General features: G+C 34.9%; 1 protein-coding gene across 4 annotated transcripts in view; it reads left to right on the top strand.

The window, feature by feature from the left end:
- The window catches only part of LOC145265503 (potassium voltage-gated channel protein Shaw-like), a 51,575-nt gene that overhangs the window by 26,743 nt on the left and 2,322 nt on the right, over positions 1-22,510 (top strand). For all 4 annotated transcript variants that reach the window (XM_080121403.1, XM_080121402.1, XM_080121401.1 and 1 more), the window contains exons 3-4: positions 16,960-17,908; positions 18,296-18,457. In XM_080121403.1, the coding sequence (XP_079977529.1) occupies positions 16,960-17,908; positions 18,296-18,457 (1,111 nt within the window). The remainder of the gene's footprint in view (positions 1-16,959; positions 17,909-18,295; positions 18,458-22,510) is intronic.

Here is a 22,510-nt window from a genome sequence, read left to right as displayed (position 1 = left end):
ACGGAATTCTGAACAGAACTCTTAATTTACTACACGGGGGTAGCATGCTCTCGTTCCGTCATCCATGACTGGATAGAGGTCCTAAGTAATTGGCAATTGTATTTTTCGGTCGGCCTGTGGTTAGAGTACTTGGAAAAGTCAATTGTGAAGTGATATTCTCCTGAAGGTTGAAGGTTCAATTCTCAGTGTGGGCGATCGAAATGTAATATTTATTAAATGTTAGTGGCGGTCGCCAATCTTAACATGGGGAGGAGGAGGATGAGGGTGTTTTCTAACACACATGCGCATTAGTACTTTTCGGTTGAGAAAAACATGACCACCAGAGAATACATAATTAATTACACTGGATAATAAATGTCTTAATGTCTAGAAAACTACTTGTCTGCCCCAAATTTAAATGTGATATTCGTTTTCAGCATATACGGAAACCTTAAGCTGTCAATTTAACAGTGAATGTTGAGTCGCAGATAAAGTAAAAAAAAAAAAATAAATAAATACCAATAAATAAATAAAAAAACCCAATAAGAATGAATTCGAGATAGTCGCCACTCGAATGATATTTACTGCGCATAACACTACACGAGATACTTAGCGTCCATTGTAAGCTCCAAACCTTGGATATTTCTAGAAACTTTACAGCACTAAAGTTGTTGATAGCATTTACACCATCAAATGTTAAGACAGAATGGATCACACCTTAAGTATACCCGTTTTATTTATTTTATTTTCAACTAGCAAGGATATCCAGCGTTGTCCGGAAAAACTGAATAACCCATTTTGTTTCTTAAAGGCTAATTATAATAATGAAACAAAAAACAATAAAAAAACAGTGGTGGTAGGATGATAAATTCTTGTTTATGTTTCACAAAGAGGAGCCAGGGATTGGAGCTCAGTCGAGCACTTATGAAAATAATGACAGAACCGAGAAAGATTATTCGTATTATTTTATTCTTCTGACTACTGTTCTCGTATTCAGTGTTATTTGCACAACGTTTTTAGATATGAGCGCCCCCTGACGGTGCATGCGCGTAAAATTATCTAGAAAGGGTAGGTAATGCTAAGATCTCCACAAATTTTGTGTCGATACCTACCTGAAACCCCCGTTTTTTTTTTGTCTAATATAAATATTCTAAAATAACGGCTTTTAATTTTTGGAATAAATTTAATACTTCGTATTATTTGGATCTACTATTCCCACATTGAGAGTATTTTCACAACGTTTCGATCGATTTAACACCCGACCTTCTTCAGGTGTATATTGTCGAAATCGGAAATCTTTCTGTCGAACTCGGGAATCTGCACTGGATTTCGAATGGAACCCTTCATTTAATCCACAGGTGTAACATGCTCTCGGTCAGCCAGCTATGACTGTGTAGAAGTCCAAATTAATTTGCAATTGTATTTGGAGTGTCGCTTGTGGATTAAACCTTCTGAAGTGTGTGACTTACAACTGAATTTTATCAAGTACTTTATCCACTTCGCCATGAGCCCTTGCGAATAATCAACTCTCTTCTTAAAGATTCAGAAAGAAGAAGAAGAAAAAAAAACGAGAAATTTTAGCAATTCTTTTCTGTAAAAAAAAGTCTTTGAAAAGGAAGAGATCATTTCCCACTAGATTATGAAGTCGATTTAAAATTCTGTCAAGGCAAAGGAGTGCATCGAGCAGCTCCTTATCAAATGTGACAACAGTAGTCAACCTTAGAGTGTATTTCAATTCTTATCATCTCAATATATTAGGAGTGATGCTGGTTTAGTCGTTAACGAGACGGACTGACGATCTGGGTGAATCAAGTTCGTTCCACAAAAAATCACTTTTTCTAAGGATGTTGGCACGTGGTCCCTCCCGTAATACCGGATGTATTTTTAGGAAGAATTCTGATTAGAAAAATATCAGGGAAACCAATGCCAATGACAGAATCTTTGGATTCAGGCAAGATGGTGGTGATTTCAAATTAGTAATTTAGAAAAGTAGCTTGAATAGTATTACTTTACCCAAAGATTAAATCAAGTTTTAAATCAAAGGTTATTATTATTATTATTATTATTATTATTATTATTATTATTATTTTATTTTTTTTTACATAGGCATCACCACATTATCAAGGCCAAGAGGACACTCAAGGATAAGGGTTAAAGAGCGTACAGTAGAAATTGGACAATATAGTAATCATTAGCAATGAAAATTTGGTAAATTTAATAACTTATATGGAACGGCTCATCAAGAACTTATTTACTTTAGACTTGAACACAACCATATTGTAGTCAGCCGGAAAGCAGGAAAACGGAAGACAATTCCACAGGCGTGCAGTTCTAAGAAAGAAGCTTTGTTCATGGAATCTACGTTTAGGTTTAGGCACAGATAAAGAGTGGGGGGAATTATTGATAGTGTTTACAGCTAGACGAGTGTTTCTTGTGAAAGTTTGGCGAAGGGGGACCATAGATTGAAGCTCAGTCGAATTATTATTATTATTATTTGGATTCTCATCTTGAGTGCTATTTTCACAACGTATCAGCCGAAGTAACCTCCGACCGTTTTCAGGTGTACTTGTCCAACTCACGAATCTGCACAGAATTTCGAACGCAGCCTCTGATTTAATACACGGTGTTAATCATGCTCTTGTTCAATCAATCAATCAATTATATTTTTAGTGTCTCCCGCACGGAGGATTGAACCATCAGCCTCCAGAAATGTGCCAATTAGAACTGAATTTTATCTAGTAATTTATCCGTTACGCCACGGGTCCCATTGGAAATTCTGTACTGATTCCCGAGTTCGACAGAAATATTTCAAAATTCAAACAAGATCCTCCTTAAGAAGATCGGAGGTTACATTAGCCGAAAAGTTGTGAGAATAACACCTAAGATGAGGACAGTAGACAAAATAATACAAATAATAAAAATTAGCAACTAATTCTAGACTACAAGCCAACAATATTTATTATTGACACTGGATTTGAATACGATCGTGTAGTCTGCAGTGAAGCAGTTCCAAATAATGTGTTCCACATACAGAGAGTTTTTAGAAGAGGATCCTTATAGAGTATCATGTACAAAATATATATATATACTAGCTGAAATCGTTCTATACTACTGGGCAATTTTTGTGTGTACGGAAGATCCAATTTGTGTAACGTAGTCATAGCAGTAACAAATTGACTTTTTTAATCGAACACATTACTTTGGTACTGCTTCTCTGCAGACAACACGATTACCTTCAAATCTAATGTCAGTAAAAACTGCGTTAACCTTCGCTAAAAGTAATCAGTTATTTTCGTTCTATTCATCATTTTAAATCCTCTCATAATGTAATTCATTATTCAGCTGACAATCCAACAGTCGTTTGGCTTTTGATCATTAATTCATTTCGTATGAATCAGACGAGTCTGTTATTGGTGTTGGCTTCCTCGATATCTTTCTAGCTGGATTTTTTTCAAGAAAGACATCGGATACTTCTGGGAGGAGACGCAGCTAGGCTGTCAGCGTTTCGTTAATCACAGAGGCACTGCCATCTTCCCGCTTTACCTTAATCTATCTATCTATCTATCTATCTATCTATCTATCTCATACACATTCTTCGATATATTTATATATATATATTTTTCTCCTGTCTTTCTCTCGATGTTTTTATCTATCTATCTATCTATCTATCGTAGCCCTATCTCGCTAATTGATACACATTCTTCGATATATTTATCTATCTAAGCATTTTCTTCTTTCTCTCTCTCGTTGTCTTTATCTATCTATCTATCTATCTATCTATCTATCTATCTATCTATCTCATACACATTCTTCGATATATTTATATATCTCAGCCTTTTCTTTTTTCTCTATCTGGTTGTCTTTATCTATCTATCTATCTATCTATCTATCTATCTATCTCCGTCAGGGGGGGGCTTTGAAGAAACTTTCATCATCTCTCTCCACTCACGTCTGTCCTGTACTATTGTGATGGTGCTGCTGCTGAGCTTTAGGACCGCCCATCCCTGATGTTATACTCCTCTCTCTTCTGTCATCCACACTTTATTCCTCCTTACTCTCCCCTGCATTATTGTTTTAGCAAGATCAGTTGATCTCGTCATATGGCCATACCCATGTAATTTGCGCCGTTTTACAGGTGGTCAATATCCTCAGTGAATGTGCTTCTGTGGAACGAACTGGATTCGAACTCTGCACATCTAGGTTGTCATTAAAGACTCTTTAATGAAAGAAATATCGTAAATTAAAGCTTCCTTCTTATCTTCATTTTTAAACTGTCTATCCTGTTAAGTACATTAGCAAAGCAAACAAATAAAAAAATAAAACAAAACAAACAAATACAAAAATAAAACATTATCCTTATTTATGTCGCCATGTTGGATAGCATCTTTAAAAATGTCTTGCCGGAAGTTGGTTTTGCCGGAAGTTAATTTTTCGTATATTAGTAAGCACCAGAATCCATTGAACAATCTTTTGTATCCATTTGTTCCCATTTAGTTTGCAGTTGTTATGTATTGACCCATCTAGAATGATATTTTGTATACATTGAATACGTGGTTGTTTCTTTAATATGTGTTCTGGTGGTGAAGTCGGACGATCGATCCTTTGTTCAGAAGCAAAACTATCGATTATGAAGACCGGACAGTAATAAACATGCTAGTTTTATTACCGAAGAATCAAAAAATCGATTCACCACTGAAAAAAAAAAAAAAAAACAACAAAAAACAAACAAAGAAAAACGATTTCAGAATTTTCTGATTGAATACAGCATAATACGGTATAATCACGTTTGGTCATAAAAGTTAAGCAACATTAAGCCTGGCCAGCACTAAAATGTGTAACCATTTAGGAATATCATGTTCTGAAAATGGCAGAGCTTGATTTATCTCGACGCAGTTTACAGTCGTATTAGACTTCTTCTTTCCATTAGAATTAGCGATGGGAGGATTCCAATATTTTTCCCGATTCCGACACAATTACCGATTTCGTACTAAATTCCCGATTCCGATACAATTACCGATTCCGATTCTTTATAAATCTCTAATTAACTATCAGATTGGTATTTCTCTCGATTCTCGTAAAAAACACATGTTAAATATGCAGCTATTTTCCTAAACGTCAAAATACACTTAGGGGGGCGGGCGTAATCTATCGATTTTAGCTTTACTGGTATTTTAAAATCAATAAATATTTATATGTTTTAACATCATTACCAGGAATGGAAGCTTTTGGTAAAACAAAATAAAATAAAAACAATTAAAAGAATCGTTTTTACATCGGAAAATAGGAATCACTTTTTCCGATTCCCATACGGACTCCGATACGCCCAAATCTCCCGATTTTTCCGATTTCCATTCCGATTAATCGTCCCAACACTAATTAGAATCAAACGATGTCGATTCAGGAAAAAGGAGTGGTTGAGATTTGTGCAACACTTGCCCCAGAATTGATACCTAGCGGAGACACCCTTGCAGGGGGTATCCGCTGTCGCTCAAGAAAAAACAAACGAACAAAACAAAAACAAAAACAACAGAAAAAAAAAAACAAAAAAAAACAAGCAAACAATGCATAGTAGTGATTTTATGAAATAAATGGCTATAGCGATCCGGTGTTGTCCGATATTTGTTACGTTCAAATGTGTTTTGTAAATATTTATGTGTTTAAGACATAAGCATATATTTTCTAAAATTCATAATGACACGTTCATTAGATTAGGAGCATATATATATATATATATATATATATATATATATATATATATATATAATTTTTTTTTTACTATAATAATTAAATACCTACAGACACTAGTGTTTCATCCTTTCGGGAATTTTCAGTGCAGGGTGTCATATATATATATATATATATATATATATATATATATATATATATATATATATATATATATATATATAAGCACTCATGTTTGCCCAGCTGGGCAAATTTGAGTCCTTGTACCGGAAAAGTATCCAGTAAATAAAACGTTGTGTAGTAAATCGTTATTATTTTTTCATTTTTTTTTTTTTCATTTTCATACACCAAACATGGATATAAATATCACTAAAATATCCGCTGGGTCATAAGCTTCATTTCGAACTGCCTCTCTCTGTCTCTCTGTCTCTCTCTGTCTGTCTGTCTGTCTCACACACACACACACACACACACACACACACACACACACACATACACACACACACACACACACACAGTAAATCGAACTTACTAAGAGAGATAATAACTTCCGGTGAATACCGGAAATGTATCCAGTAAATAAAACGTTGTTTAGTAAATCGTTATTTTTTTTGCATTTTTTGCAGTTTTTTGCATTTCCATACACAAAACATGGATATAAATATCACTAAAACATCAGCTGGGTCATAAGCTTCATTTCGGTACCTTACTTGCCTGGGTGGATTGCCTGTAGGCTGAGACAAACCGCGTCACACACACACGCACTCACAGACAAACAGTACGAAAATTTATAATAGGATATATATATATATATATATATATATATATATATTGATAATTAAGAGCATATATATACATATATATACACACATAATTAGGAGTATATAATATATATATATATATATATATATATATATATATATATACATACACATACACACATACTGTAACCCGGATATAAGAGACTTCTTACGTGAGTGCACTTATCTCATGGTTTCTTATATCCGGTTTGCTCTGTACATTAACACAAACTCTAATTTGGGGGCAGAGAAAATCTCTTTTATATCCGGTTTTTTATAATAGGATCCCTTATATCCGGGTTATGCTATATATATATATATATATATATATATATATATATATATATATATATATATATATATATAAATAATCTTCGAAACAGTTTCATGGTAAATAACTGATGATCCCTGAAATAGCATTAGGACTATTGTGAATTCGAGAAAGCAAGTTGGTTATTTATTTGCTTCCCCACTGAGCAAATTAGGCACAAAGCCGTTTTTTAATGTGGAGAGAAAGGGGAGCGTAAGGGGAAAGGGGGACCAGCCCTGCGAGGTTGGGAGCTGGATAGTGACAACCGGTATGAAGGGTTTTCCCTTTATTGACCAAAATTGATTGCTACAAGAGCAATAGTCTTAAATGTGCGGTTGCCCCCCCCCCCCCACATATAACTTTGATTGCAGTATCTGCCGGAATAGATACTACACTTTGATCTTTGCCCTCCCCCCTCCCCGTGCCAAGAAGGCCGCGGGGGCGAAGTCGAATCAGCGATTGCAGAAGATTAAATCACTTTCTGGCGAAATAATTTTTCAACGAATGACTAAAAATGATTTTTTTAAAAGATGTTTTTAAACTATATTTAAAAAAAAAAATTGTTATTTCTTCGTTGAAAAATTATTTTGTCAGTGATCACACCAATGCGATTTGCTATCCCCTCTGATCCATTCGGGCAGAATAAAAAATCCATTGCCCTGGGCCGAGATCACAGTGTAGTATCTGTTCTTCAGATGTTGCACTTCAATTTCTTGTTTTCTGTCAGTGGAGGAGAAATCCTTCACGACTGAGACAATTTTAAATTTTTGTTCCTTTTCTCCACGTTAAAAAACGACCCTGGTGTCTAACTCTGTCCATTGTAAATAGGAACTATAACTCATGGCGATCTCAAGCAGAGATCTAATTCCAGAGCGACCCTCGCATGCTCGGTGAATTACCAACGCTTTCCATTTGTAACCTCTCCACTGTTTTCATGTAACACATGTTTTGAACTATTATCCGTTGTTCTGTTCTTCTTGTGGCTATTTGCAAGCCATAACAATCTCCATATGTATTTAACACGCCTTCGGCTACACAAAGAAAATTCATAAACTGTTTTCATTTTCCATTGTTCTAACTCTGACCTCTGGTTTATCATTATTTCTAAACACAGCATGCAATTCCTAAATTCCTGTGATTGCGAAATATATTCACTTTTACCTTTTGAATACTCGGTTCGATTCCAACCTTTTCCTTTTAACAAATATTCTTTTTTTTTTACACGGTGGTCACCACTTATCAAGGCCCGGAAGCCACTCAGGGATAAGGGTTATTACAAGTACAGTACGTTAGTGTGGAGATTTAATGACGTGTTTACTTAAGGGGGCGGTTCATCAGGAATTTGTTAACGTTGGACTTAAAGACATCCAGGTTGTAGTCAGGTGGGAAGCAGGCAGACGGAACAGAGTTCCACAGGCGTGCAGGTCTAAGAAAGAAGCTTTGTTCATGGAATCTACGCTTTGATTTAGGCACAGATATAGAGTGCGGAAAATTTTTCACAGTGGATTCGGCTATACGGGTGTTTTTCGTGAAAGATTGGCGAGGGGGGGGGGCAGAGATTGGAGTTCAGACGAGCACCTGCCATGGAAATAACGATAAAACAAGAAGAGGCTCGCAAGGTCTCTTCTGTGGGAGAGAGGTTGCAGGGTAGAGAAAAGGGCATCCCCCACTAAGCCACGAAGTCTATTTTGTACTCTGTCAAGGCAGGATAGGCTTTTTTAGCAGCTCCTGATGTGGCAGCAGTATTCCATCCTTGGACGTACTTGGCTTTTATATAGATAATTATCTATGTTGTTCTTTTAATTACTGCGATCTGTCCTCGTCCATGTAACATTGTGATGCAAGGTGTTTAATTCTGTTCGTTCTTTAATCGGATGTTTTGGTTATTGATTAAGGATTTTCGATATTTATCAGAGGCATTCCGCTACAAAACCTATCCAATAACACTCCCAGACACATAAAGTATATTTGCGTGAAATTGCATAAAAATCGGTCTAGTCGTTTCCGAGCCCATAGAGAACGAACATATACAGTGACTTTTATATATAAGTAAAGATAGAGATATTAGGATGGGAAACATGTGCACTGTTTTTATTTTGAGTGCAATTTTCACAACGTTTCGGCCGATAAATCCTTCGACCTTATTCAGATGTATCGTGTCGAACTCAGGAATCTTTCCGTAAGGACCAGTGGCGTAACGGATAAAGTATTTGATCAAATCCAATTCTAAGTGAAACTTTTCTGGAGGTTGAAGGTTCAATCCTCAGTGTGGACGATATTAAAAATATAATTGTGAATTACTGATGACATCTACCCGGCTGTGGCTGATGGAATGAGAACAATCTATCCATGTAAATTAAATAGAGGGATAGGTTCAAAATTCCGTGCATATTCCACAGAAAGATTTCCGAGTTTGACAAGAGACATCTGAAAAATGTCAGAAGTTACATCGGCCGAAACGTTGTGAAAATAACACCCATGATGATCAAATAATACAAATTATTAATCCTCATCTCAAAAGAAACACCCGAAAGAAGGTCGGAGGTTCTCAAAAATTCTGAAATGGACTACTTTTTTTACTTTTGAAATCATCGTTTATCAAGATGAAGAGCCACTCAAGGAAGGGGGTTATAATACGGAAATGAATACCAATTTCATGAACAAAGCTTCTTTCCTAGAAATGCCCGTCTGTGGAACTCTGTTCCGCTGGTTTGCTTTCTAGCTGACTACAATATTGTCGTCCTTAAATCCAATGTAAACAAGTTCTTATTGAATCGTTCTCTTAAATAATCTAATCATACAAATGCCCACTACTAACGATTACTACGCTACTGGCCCCAATGACTACCGGGTATCGGAATCGGTATCGGAATTGAAAAAAATTTGGTGCCTATTTTCCGATACCAAAACGATTCTTCTAATTGTCCTATTTTATTCGATTTTGTTTAAAGCAAAATCTTCCATTGCTGGTAATAATGATAAAATAATAAATATTTATTGATTTTAAAATACCAGTAAAGCTAAAATCTATAGATGATCCCCTACAAATCTAATTTTACGTTTAGGAAAATATCTCCATATTTTAACATGTGTGTGTGTGTGTGTGTGTGTGTGTGTTTTTACAGAAATCGAGGAAAATAACAACCCTATAGTTAAATATTTAGAGATTTATAAAGAATCGGAATCGATAATTATATCGGAATTGGGAATTTAGTACAGAATCAGTAATTGTATCGGAATCGAGAAAAATATTGGAATCGTCCCATCACTAGCACTAACATTGATTAATGATATGAACAGTAGGGACCTCCAACCCGTTGTGTAGAACGTCATTATGATACACAATAAGTAGTGACGTCATCATTTCGTGTGTTTGGGTCAATTTCTATGGAAGATTATTTATGCAGAAATTTATGAATAAATAAAATGTACAATAAAAAATGGTTAAAAAACAATATGCGACTTACCTTTTATAAAATAAATAGATTTTTAATAACGAACTACACAGACGATTAAATTAATTTTACCCTGTTCTATTGATACATGTATCTAAAAATGCTATGCTTACAGGCATCCATACTTTTTGGAAAAAAAACGGCGCAAAATTTATCACATTCTGTCATTTTAAATAATCAAATTTAAACGACTTTTTTTTTTAGTCGATTTTGCTTTTGCAATTTTTATTATCTCAAGAGTCATATATTCTATTATTTTTATTATTGGAAACCTGTTATACATATAAAAAAAGCTGTTTAAACTTCATATCGCGTAATATTTGAAATTAATATCATTTAAAGCTTTTTAGAAATAATTACTTTTAGAATTCTGTTTTTTTTTATTTATATATTATCTATTATTTATATTATCGAGAAAAAAAATCAAGAAAAGTTGTTTATTTTTTTAAACATAATAATATTGATTTTATGTCCAATTTTATTTACAATTTAACGGCACCTACTTTTATTGTGTAAGTTTATTTAATAATGAATAAATATCAAAATTTCGGGAAAATTTGACTATTATTTGATTGTTGCTAGATTTTTAAAACATGGGCGTGTAAACGGCTTAAAAAACGTTACTACATAGGAACGCTGTTTTAAAGCGTCGATAATGTAAACACGATTTTTGTCTCGCATTTTCATTATTTTTGTATGCTGCAAAATTAAAAAAAAATAGCAATTTATTTTAAGGTTCTTCTTTGAAATGGTAACAAAAAAGTTAGGAGGATAATATTAAATTAAATTACAGTTATATCGTGTTACATACAGGTGGGGAGTAAAACCCTGGCGCGCGTTGGAGGTATCTAATGAACAACATTTAATCATGTGGCGGTCATGATGATCGTGAACTTGCATCGAGCGCAGCCAGTGGTCTCCATTTGCGTTACCTCCCACCACCACCACAAGCAAGTCCGTTTTTGCCTGCTGCGCCAGACGAGAAGAATGTTTAAATCTTAGGTTACAAGAGTGAGTATCCGAACACGTCTCCATTGATCACAAATACTGGCGTTGTTAAAGACGATCTTGTGACTTATTTAAACATCCGGGACAACGAGTCCAGTGATGTAGTTATGCAAATCAAGTTGGTTTAAGTAAATATAAAACAAGTGAAACATGTAAAGTCCCCCGTGAGTGCACAGTGAACGAGGCTTAAAAAATGACTAAGTTCAGCATTTGCCTCCCCCCCCCCCACTTAGCCCAAAAAAGCCCACAAGGGACGTCAAATCCTAGTGAAAATGAACAAACGGTGCAGTTTTAGGCCTTAAAATATGTAAATTTGAGTTCTGCACCATGCAAAAAAAAAAAAAAAAAAGAAAAAAGAAAAAGAAATTACTAAGTTTATCATTTGCCCCCGCCTCTCATTTGGCCCCAAAAAGTCCCCAAGGCTTTAACATATTTAAATTTGAATTCAGCACCATGCAAAACTACTAAATAGACATACACAGAAAATTTTGGATAAATACGGTAAAATAATTCCCAAAATGGAGTGTTTTCATTAGCCCTAAAAGAGCCCCTGGGGCACAGCCAAGAATCATCGCGAAGTATAGACAAACAAAATCATATAAAAATCAGTAAGTTACAAGTTTTCAGAAAGTTTTATAAAAATCCAAGGCATCAATTTTTTTTTAATAAGCACAAAAGTGTCAATTTTAGCCATTTTGACCCGAAAGACACCCTTGGTGTGGCAACCGGAGTTTTCCCAGAAAATCCGTTCTGTTACTTTTTTACTCATATCATGTTTAATATTTGTGCAAAATTTCCAAAAATTAGTAGTTATTGAGAAAAGTGCGGGCAGAGAAACGGACGAATGGACGAACAGACGAACGGACGAATAGACGAACGGACGAATAGACGAACGGACAAGGGTGAATTTACAGATCCATCCTCCTTTTGTTCGTATTTGGTGTCAAAATTTGAATTTTCTGAACCTGAGAATCTGATGTTACTGTTGAGCATTCTTCATGATGATTTTGTTGGCATTCGTTTTCCTGATATCTTTCTATTAAGAATTCTTTCTAGAAAGATATCGTGTACTTACGAGAGGGAGCACGTAAAGGTAGCTAACGTCCTTAAGTGATGATGTTTCTGTGGAACGAAGTGGGTTAGAACTTGGCACACCGAGGTTGTGTAACGTGGTCGCTACATTTAAACAGTGTCACTACATTTTAACATTTGGACCCAACACTTTGAGACAGTCGCAAGGAAACAAAGAAAAAGAAGAAATTCGACTCTGCTTTTTTTTTCAGTTTTAACTGAAGGCATTTATTACCGGTACTTTCCAACAACGCATTGCATAATGTTTTAAAAGTATCTTACTCTGCCGTATCGAACACATGCTTTAAAGTTTTTCACGTTACTAGCTGGCCACACGTCTATTACACGGCGACACCCTCTTTCTCCGGCCCTTGCAGTGCACGTGTGTCCTTTTTCTCTTTTTTTTTCATTCCATTCTGCTCCCCTCTGTGACACCACTTCGTGTTGTGCGTTCAGTAGTGGTTCCTGGATCAAACGTTTTGTTGATATCGCGAGTTGTTTCAGAAGATTTTCGGCCTAGCTTGAATTGAAATAAGAAAATTGTGCGAATTTGCTTTTTTCCCATCTTGTATTCAACGTTCTGAAATAAAGAAGACATAATTGTTAAAAAAAACAACAAAAAAAACGATTGTATTTGAAACGATTAGATGGAGCGAAACACGCTCTTCAAAATCATATATAAAGTAAAGATATTTTAACGAAAACCTATTTGAAAATTAGACGATGCAACGACGATGCCTTCGTTCAGTCTCGAAAGACAAAGGATAATCCCTGCAAGGGCAGCTGCGCATGTAAGTGTGAGGCAAGGGTTGCGCAATCTCTCAACCACACAGCTCCTAAATCGGTACTGTTTGAGTCTAGTGGCCAGAAGACGTCCAAGACGACTGGAAACAATGCCGAGATAAGCGCAAAGCACATACAACACCTAGAAGTCTCAGATGGTCACCCATTTAGTACTGACTAGGTTTAACGTTGCTTCAACTTCGGTGATCCAGTGGGAACCTGTGGGTGTCATTGTGATTATGCCGTACATTTGGAAATACATCATTTGAAATCAAAATTAAAAATTCCGCAAGAACTTTCTTGTCAACCTAATATAAAGAAGGACATATAAGCATACATGGATTGAAAATTAAATGAAAAACAAGTGCGGCATGCATGGTTCCCCGTGAATTCACAGTGAACGAGGAATTAAAAAAATGACTCAGCACTTGCCTTGCCCCCATTTAGTCCCAAAAGTCCACAGGGGACGTTAAATCCTGGTGAAAATGAACAAACGGTGCAGTTTTAGGCTTTAACATAAATTTGTGTTCTGCACCAGGCAAAAAAAAAAAAAAAATAAATAAATAAATAAAAAAATGAAATCACTAAGTCTATCATTACCCCCCCCATTTAGCACCAAAAGTCCCCAAGGTCTTAACATATTTAAATTTGAGTTCAGTACCATGCAAAACTGCTAAATAGACATACAGAGAATAGTTTGGACAAATATGGTAAAATTGTCCTAAAAATGGAATGTTTTTATTAGCCCTAAAAGAGCCCCTGGGGCACACCCAAGAGTTATCATGAAGTACAGACAAACAAAATTATATAGAAATCAGTTAATTACAACTGTTCAGAAAGCTTTATAAAAATCCAAGGCATCATTTTTTTTTAATAACTACAAAAGTGTCAATTTTAGGCATTTTAACTCGAAAGGCACCCCTGGAGGGGGGGGGGGGAGTTTCCCCGGAAATCCGTTCTGTTACTTTTTTTAAACTCATATCATGTTTAATGTTTGTGCAAAATTTAAAAGAATTCCAAGATGTAGTTATTGAGAAAAATGCGGACGAACAGACAAGGACGAATTTACAGGTCCACCATCTTTTTGTCGGCGGACCAATAAAAAAAGAAGTATATACTTCTATTGTCATGGGGATCTTCTTATAATGGACCTTTTAACTATTATAAAAACCCTGGCTACAAAACCGTCTAACTTAAAATTCGGAAATACTTGTTTTTTTATCACTGTTTGTAAAATATATTCTTTCTACCTAAACCTGTTGTTCGTGTCTTTCTGATGGTCACAACATAACGGAGATCATTAAAAAAGAAAAAGAAAAGAAAAGAAAAAGAAGAGAGGGTAAAAAAAATCGCCTGTTCTTCTTTCATCGGATTATTTTGATTATCAATACCTATCGAAGATTTTTCACTGCAACACCTATCTAAGAACACTGCCAGGCACATAAAGTACCTTTGTGTGAAATTTCATAAGAATCGACCCAGCTATTTTCGAGTCCATAGGGAACGAACTCACACACATAGACACACAAAGTTCCTTTTATATAATAGTAGAGATTTTAAACTTTCTCGATAGTATATAAAAAGTTATAAGAAATAGTACCCCTCCCCCGAGAATCCCGGCGGAAAAAGCCTTTGGAAGACATACACAAAAAATGCACACACACACACACACACACACACACACACACACACACACACACACACACACACACACACACACACACACACACATTTTCGCTTTTATATATATAAAATAGAGATTTTAAACTGTTCATGCAGTATTTTTTTTTTTTACTGAAATTCTACAGGTTTGACCTGAGTTGTCCTTAAACCACGTGTTTCCAGGTTGAGCCGATTTCCGAAAAAGTAAACGAATGATAATGAAAGCAAATCATAGTCCTGACAAAACCAAATATATTTGGTCAAATAAAAATTTATGATAATATATGGCACATTTTCATTTGTTTTTGTGGAAAAACAATTTGCATGAAAGGGTTTAAAATGATACAGACATTTCGAGTCCGGTTAATTAATTATATATATTTTTTTATTTAACTACCCATCTTTACCTCCAGATACTCTCCTCAAAGTAAAAAAAAAAGGAGAAAAAAAAAATGATAACCGAGCGTACTCAATGATGACACTCACACGTGACCACATCCGATATTACCGTAAAAAAACCTGAGGCATCCGCGTACACCAAGCGTGAATTCCTGACCCATGCATTACGGCGTTCTACACCATTACCTCCAGTCAGGGTATGACGGCTGTTTCAGATAAGAAAAGGATTGCCGAGGCCACGACATGTGCCAACTTGAACATATAAACTGTGTGTGAGGTGTTGCTGTTCAAACAACGGGGCATATTCTTGAAGACTGTGCCCGCCACTCTACGCCAAACAACCCCAATAGAGTTGTGGCGTTCATGCTTGGCTAAATGCACGACTACTCTATTGCGGATTTTATTTCTAATGTGAAACTCGCGTGTTCCCATTTACTTTTACATTCTTTGTTTTTATTTTTTTTATCAGCAGATATGTACGAGTAATAAGTAACCTTATATTTCTTTTGTTGCAATGATTTTTCTTTCTATTTTTCTGATTTTCATCCACTTGACAATAAATTTAGTTCAATATCATTTTTAAAATCTTTAATCACAAGCTATTTCGGAAATTGTTTTGATACTGGCCGGTAATGGGCCCTAGTTATAGTTCGTTGACCTAGAATGAGATTTTTATGACAAACCGATGATATAATATAGCTAAATTTGAGCTCATTTTTGCATTAAATATTAATTCTTATAATCATATAACAATAAAACACCCCTCTCCCAAAACATTCTCATCTCGTCGTCTCGGCCTCCTGCCTCTAATTGTCTCCAATTGTCGTTAACGGTCGCAAACTCAAGACTGTCTGCAAATGGTTGTAAACTCTCGTAAATTGTCGCAAGACACCCCACCCCTAGAACTGTCCGTAACCTAACTTCAAATATATTAATCCCTATGTTCGGTACTTTTTTACGGTCACTGCCACACCGTGATTAACAATCCTATTTAAACTTTTTCTGTATGCCTACTTCACTATTGTCTTTCTATTAACCTCACTTTCCACTTTTTGTCCGAAATTTTCCTTTTTTAATCACTTCTTTTAATCACTTCTTTTAATCACTTCATTTTGGGGGGTGTCACACAACTTCACACAACTATGAAAAATAAAATGCCAAAAATTAGAATCCATTACTTTTCTCTCCAACATCTAGATAAATCGGATAAATACGAAGTTCGTATTTTCCCTGTTACACCTTTCAATTGAGAAAAGACTGGCTAATTCTAGAATTAATGGTGCAATCACAAATGGCCTACCTAGATGGTATCTATTTTGATACTACATTTCATTTTTTTTTCTGTCCTCGATTAGTGAGAAAAATATGACATTTTTATTTTTGCCCTAATCCAGAGTATCCTGTTTTGGTGAACTGGTTCCATTATATCACAACACGACGTGTCTAACTCTATCCTCGTAGGGAGGTAAGTAAGTAAGTAAGTAAGTAAGGACTATTTATTGACCTATTAGCTAAGAGCAAGGTGTAGTATCTGTTCCGATACTGATTCCATATATTTTTTTTCATACATTAAAAACTGAATTTGTGTCAAACTCTGTTCTTTTCACTTTATCTTTTCTGTCGTCGGTCAATGAAGGAGAAATCCTTCCAATCTGAGGCAATTTAAATTTTTCTTCCAACCAAGAGTGTCTCTATTTTGGTGAGCTGCATTTTGACATACATTAAAACCTGACCTTGTGTCTAACTGTTCTCTTGGGGAGGAAAGTGAACCTGACGTATATATGTTTTTTTTCTTTTATCATTCCAGATCATGGAAGGAGTCTCTGTATTTTTTGTAATCGTATCTATAATGTCGTTCACCCTGGAATCTGTGGAGAACTTCCGGACACCGACGGTCCATAACATGACTCTGATGGTCCGGCAGAGGATGATGATGACAGAACCCATCGGTCTGTTCGTTGTGCTGGAAGATACGTGCATCACATATTTCAGCATCGAGCTCTTCCTACGCCTTATCTTCTGCCCGAGCCTCCGAAAGTTCTTTAAAGAGACGATCAACTGGATCGACGTGCTCTCCCTGATCCCTTTCTACATGCGACTCCTGCTGCGAGATATCGAGGAGAACAGCGGTGACGCGCGCTTCTATGTCAACATGCTGCGTCTTGTCCGCATCTTCCGCATACTACGCCTCACCCGTCACGTTACGGGAATTCGAATCTTAGCGTTAACGATTCGAGCCAGCGCCAAAGAGCTGTCTCTACTCTTCCTGGTCGTCTTCATGGGCATCACGATATTTGCGAGCCTCATCTACTACGCCCAGCAGATCGGCGAGACGAAAGAGAACGATTTTGACAACATCCCCATCGGCTTCTGGTGGGCGCTCGTCACCATCACGACTCTCGGTTACGGTAAAATTGTCCCAAGCACCTTGTTGGGGCGCTTTGTGGGCAGCGCTTGCTCTCTTTGCGGGGTTCTCATGCTGGCCCTGCCTGTCCCCGTGATTGTGAACAACTTCACGTTGTATTATTCACATGCCCAGGCGAAGCTGAAGCTGCCAAAAAAATCCAAAAAAGTTTTGTTCGGGGCTGCCAATGCCCTCAAAGACCTGCGCACGATAGAGGAAGATCCGGTCAGCGATTTATTATCAACCGGCATGCGACGACCGAGTTCAATGCTGAACGAGTGTTCGGTTTCTACCTTAGGCAAGAACAGCAATGACAGTGCGATTTGCGGTTCCGACAGTTCTGCGAAACCAGGTGCGTGTATTTTCAATGTTTCTAGTTTTTTATCTTTGTTTGTGACGGATATTTTTATGGTATGTATGCATGTATGTATGTATGTGTGTGTGTATATATATATACATATATATTATGGTATATACATATATATATATTATGGTATATATATTATGGTATATATATTTATATACATGCATATATATTATAGTATATATATATATATATATTCAATTTATATATAATATAAATAGAATTCGAAATGTGTAATGCGTTTATAACATGAAATGAACTACTTTTTTCTTTCAAACGGCACATAGTCGTTAGCATTCCAAAAATATGGTTCCAATTTGACTCACTTTCACTTTCGGAATATGCTTAACACTGTTTCGTGTTTTATCCAATCAGAATGCAACCTCGCCAACCAGGAGGAGATGGGAATCAGTGTAGTTTATGTTAATGAAGTCGGTGAGGCTACCGACCAGACACAAGCCGATAAAAACTTTGCAAGAATTGCCATGAAGCGACAAAATAGCGTCCACCCGATACCAAGACGAGAACCGCTACAAGGTGAGCGCAATGTCTTTATATAAAAGTCAATATTTGTGTATATTAATAGTTATTTCAACATTTGCAATGACAAACCAAAAAAAATGAGAGATAAATTCTTTATACATATGCACGGGTGTTTATACGTGCATTCTTTTTGTCGCTTCTTTTCGTCGTCACCGTTTCGTCTAGCAGTTGCTATAGAAATAAGTTTCTTTTCATGAAGAAAGGGGACACAAGGAAACGTTTGCTGAATGTTTTCATAAATAATTTTATTTGGAGAGACTGGTTTTGATATATATATATATATATATATATATATATATATATATATATATATATATATATATATATATATATATATATATATATATATAGAGAGAGAGAGAGAGAGAGAGAGAGAGAGAGAGAGAGAGAAAGAGAGAGATACAGTCGTTTAAAATTAGTCTGTCGAATAGTTTCGCACACAGTGAACCCACACACACAATTTGTAGAAAAAAAGAATAAGCAATTACCGCCCTATGACCTTACATCTGACAAACAGGCGTCATTCCAATATCTTTTCTTTTTCCTCTTCCGTCTCTCTCTCTCTTTCAATCTCTCTCTTTCTCTCTCTCTCCCTTTCTCTCTCTCTCTCTCTCTCTTTCCCGTGGCACGCGATAGTGACGGACGATGTGCGACATGTTCAAAAGCTTGGTTCACACATGCAAAGACGGCTCTCGAAGATACGAACTTGCGTTTAGCTTTGGCATAGAATATTTGTTAAGGCGTTATGCATACATTTAAAGAACATTTTTCTGTCCGTTACGATTAAGTTTGAAATATTATTTTTGCTGATCCGTTACAGTTGGATTTAAAATAAGACTTTCGTTGTTGCATCAAGCTTAAATTTTAAATAGTGTTTTCGTCTGTCCGTTAAGACTGAGTTTGTAATAGTACTTTTTCTGGTACTTTGATTTGAAATTGCATTTTCGTTGTTCCGTTACACTTAAGTATAATATAATATTTTTGTCTGTCCGTTACGACTAAGTTTGGACTAATACTTTTGTAAGTTTTTCATGCATGAGTTTGTAATGTCATTTTACCGATCCATTGCCATTAGGTTTAAAATGGATTTTTTGTTGGTCCGTTATATATAATTTTGAAATAGTATTTTTGTGATTTCGTTAGGTTTTGATTTGAAATTTTCATTGATACGTTACGCTTGGATTTGACATGCAATATTTTTGTTGCTTCGTCAAGCCCAAGCTTGACATTACATATATATATATATATATATATATATATATATATATATATATATATATATATATATATATATATATATATATGTTTCTAATAGCATTTTTGTTAGTATGTTAGCCTTACGTTTCAAATAGCATTTTGTTAGTATGTTAGCCTTACGATTCAAATAGCATTTTTGTCAGTATGTTAGCCTTACGTTTCAAATAGCATTTTTGTTAGTATGTTAGCTTTACGTATCAAATAGCATTTTTGTCAGTATGTTAGCTTTACGTATCAAATAGCATTTTTGTTAGTATGTTAGCCTTACGTTTCAAATAGCTTTTTTGTTAGTATGTTAGCCTTACGTTTTAAATAGCAGTTTTGTCAGTATGTTAGCCTTACGTTTCAAATAGCATTTTTGTTAGTATGTTAGCTTTACGTATCAAATAGCATTTTTGTTAGTATGTTAGCCTTACGTTTCAAATAGCATTTTTGTTAGTATGTTAGCTTTACGTATCAAATAGCATTTTTGTTAGTATGTTAGCCTTACGTTTCAAATAGCTTTTTTGTTAGTATGTTAGCCTTACGTTTCAAATAGCATTTTTGTCAGTATGTTAGCCTTACGTTTCAAATATCATTTTTGTTAATATGTTAGCCTTACGTTTCAAATAGCATTTTTGTTAGTATGTTAGCCTTACGTTTCAAATAGCATTTTTGTTAGTATGTTAGCCTTACGATTCAAATAGCATTTTTGTCAGTATGTTAGCCTTACGTTTCAAATAGCATTTTTGTTAGCATGTTAGCCTTACGTTTCAAATAGCATTTTTGTCAGTATGTTAGCCTTACGTTTCAAATAGCATTTTTGTTAGTATGTTAGCTTTACGTATCAAATAGCATTTTTGTTAGTATGTTAGCCTTACGTTTCAAATAGCTTTTTTGTTAGTATGTTAGCCTTACGTTTCAAATAGCATTTTTGTCAGTATGTTAGCCTTACGTTTCAAATATCATTTTTGTTAATATGTTAGCCTTACGTTTCAAATAGCATTTTTGTTAGTATGTTAGCTTTACGTATAAAATAGCATTTTTGTTAGTATGTTAGCCTTACGTATAAAATAGCATTTTTGTTAGTATGTTAGCCTTACGTTTCAAATAGCATTTTTGTTAGTATGTTAGCCTTACGTTTCAAATAGCATTTTTGTAAGTATGTTAGCCTTACGTTTCAAATAGCATTTTTGTTAGTATGTTAGCCTTACGTTTCAAATAGCATTTTTTGTTAGTATGTTGGCTTTACGTATCAAATCGCATTTTTGTTAGTATGTTAGCCTTACGTTTCAAATAGCATTTTTGTTAGTATGTTAGTCTTTCGTTTCAAATAGCATTTTTGTCAGTATGTTAGCCTTACGTTTCAAATAGCATTTTTGTTAGTATGTTAGCCTTACGTTTAAAATAGCATTCTTTTTAGTACGTTTGCCTTTCGTTGCAAATATAATTTTTGTTAGTATGTTAGCTTTACGTATCAAATAGCATTTTTGTAAGTATGTTAGCTTTACGTTTCAAATAGCATTTTTGTTAGTATGTTAGCCTTACGTATAAAATAGCATTTTTGTTAGTATGTTAGCCTTACGTTTCAAATAGCATTTTTGTTAGTATGTTAGCCTTACGTTTCAAATAGCATTTTTGTAAGTATGTTAGCCTTACGTTTCAAATAGCATTTTTGTTAGTATGTTAGCCTTACGTTTCAAATAGCATTTTTTGTTAGTATGTTGGCTTTACGTATCAAATCGCATTTTTGTTAGTATGTTAGCCTTACGTTTCAAATAGCATTTTTGTTAGTATGTTAGTCTTTCGTTTCAAATAGCATTTTTGTCAGTATGTTAGCCTTACGTTTCAAATAGCATTTTTGTTAGTATGTTAGCCTTACGTTTAAAATAGCATTCTTTTTAGTACGTTTGCCTTTCGTTGCAAATATAATTTTTGTTAGTATGTTAGCTTTACGTATCAAATAGCATTTTTGTAAGTATGTTAGCTTTACGTTTCAAATAGCATTTTTGTTAGTATGTTAGCCTTTCGTTTCAAATAGCATTTTTGTCAGTATGTTAGCCTTACGTTTCAAATAGCATTTTTGTTAGTATGTTAGCCTTACGTTTCAAATAGCATTTTTGTTAGTATGTTAGCCTTACGTTTCAAATAGCATTTTTGTTAGTATGTTAGCCTTACGTTTAAAATTGCATTTTTGTTAGTATGTTTGCCTTTCGTTGCAAATATATTTTTTGTTAATATGTTAGCTTTACGTATCAAGTAGCATTTTTGTTAGTAAGTTAGCCTTTCGCTTCAAATAATAGTTTTGTTAATATGTTAGCCTTACGTTTAAAATTGCATTCTTATTAGTATATTAGTCTTACGTTTCAAATATCATTTTTGTTAATATGTTAGCCTTTCGTTTCAAATATCATTTTTGCTTGTCTTTCAAATTTCAACTTAAAATTACATTTTTTGTCAGTCAGGTTCAAGTTTAAATAACATTTTTGTTGGTATGTCGAGCATAAGTTTGAAATAGCAATTTTTTTTTTGTCTGTCAAGCTTTAAGTTTAAATTACATATTTGTCTACGAGGCTAAAGTTTTAAATATCAGTTTTTTTCCCAGTCAATCATATGTTTTAAATACCAGTTTTTTGTCCATCAGGCTTAAGTTTTAATTAACATTTTTTTTATCCATCAGGCTTAAGTTTTAAATAACATTTAAGCACAGATTTAATAAACACATTTTCAGATGACATGCGGTAGGTTGTTGTTATGAATTGGCTTATGATTCTGACGCTTCTGTGGCTTTTTGGGGTGGAAAAAGCGTAT

This window comes from Euprymna scolopes, chromosome 40 (assembly GCF_053919585.1).
Source record: "Euprymna scolopes isolate OS-2025 chromosome 40, ASM5391958v1, whole genome shotgun sequence".
NCBI classification, from domain to species: domain Eukaryota; kingdom Metazoa; phylum Mollusca; class Cephalopoda; order Sepiida; family Sepiolidae; genus Euprymna; species Euprymna scolopes.
The sequence above is the reverse complement of the archived record's forward strand: the minus strand, read 5'-3'. Positions and strand labels throughout refer to the sequence as shown.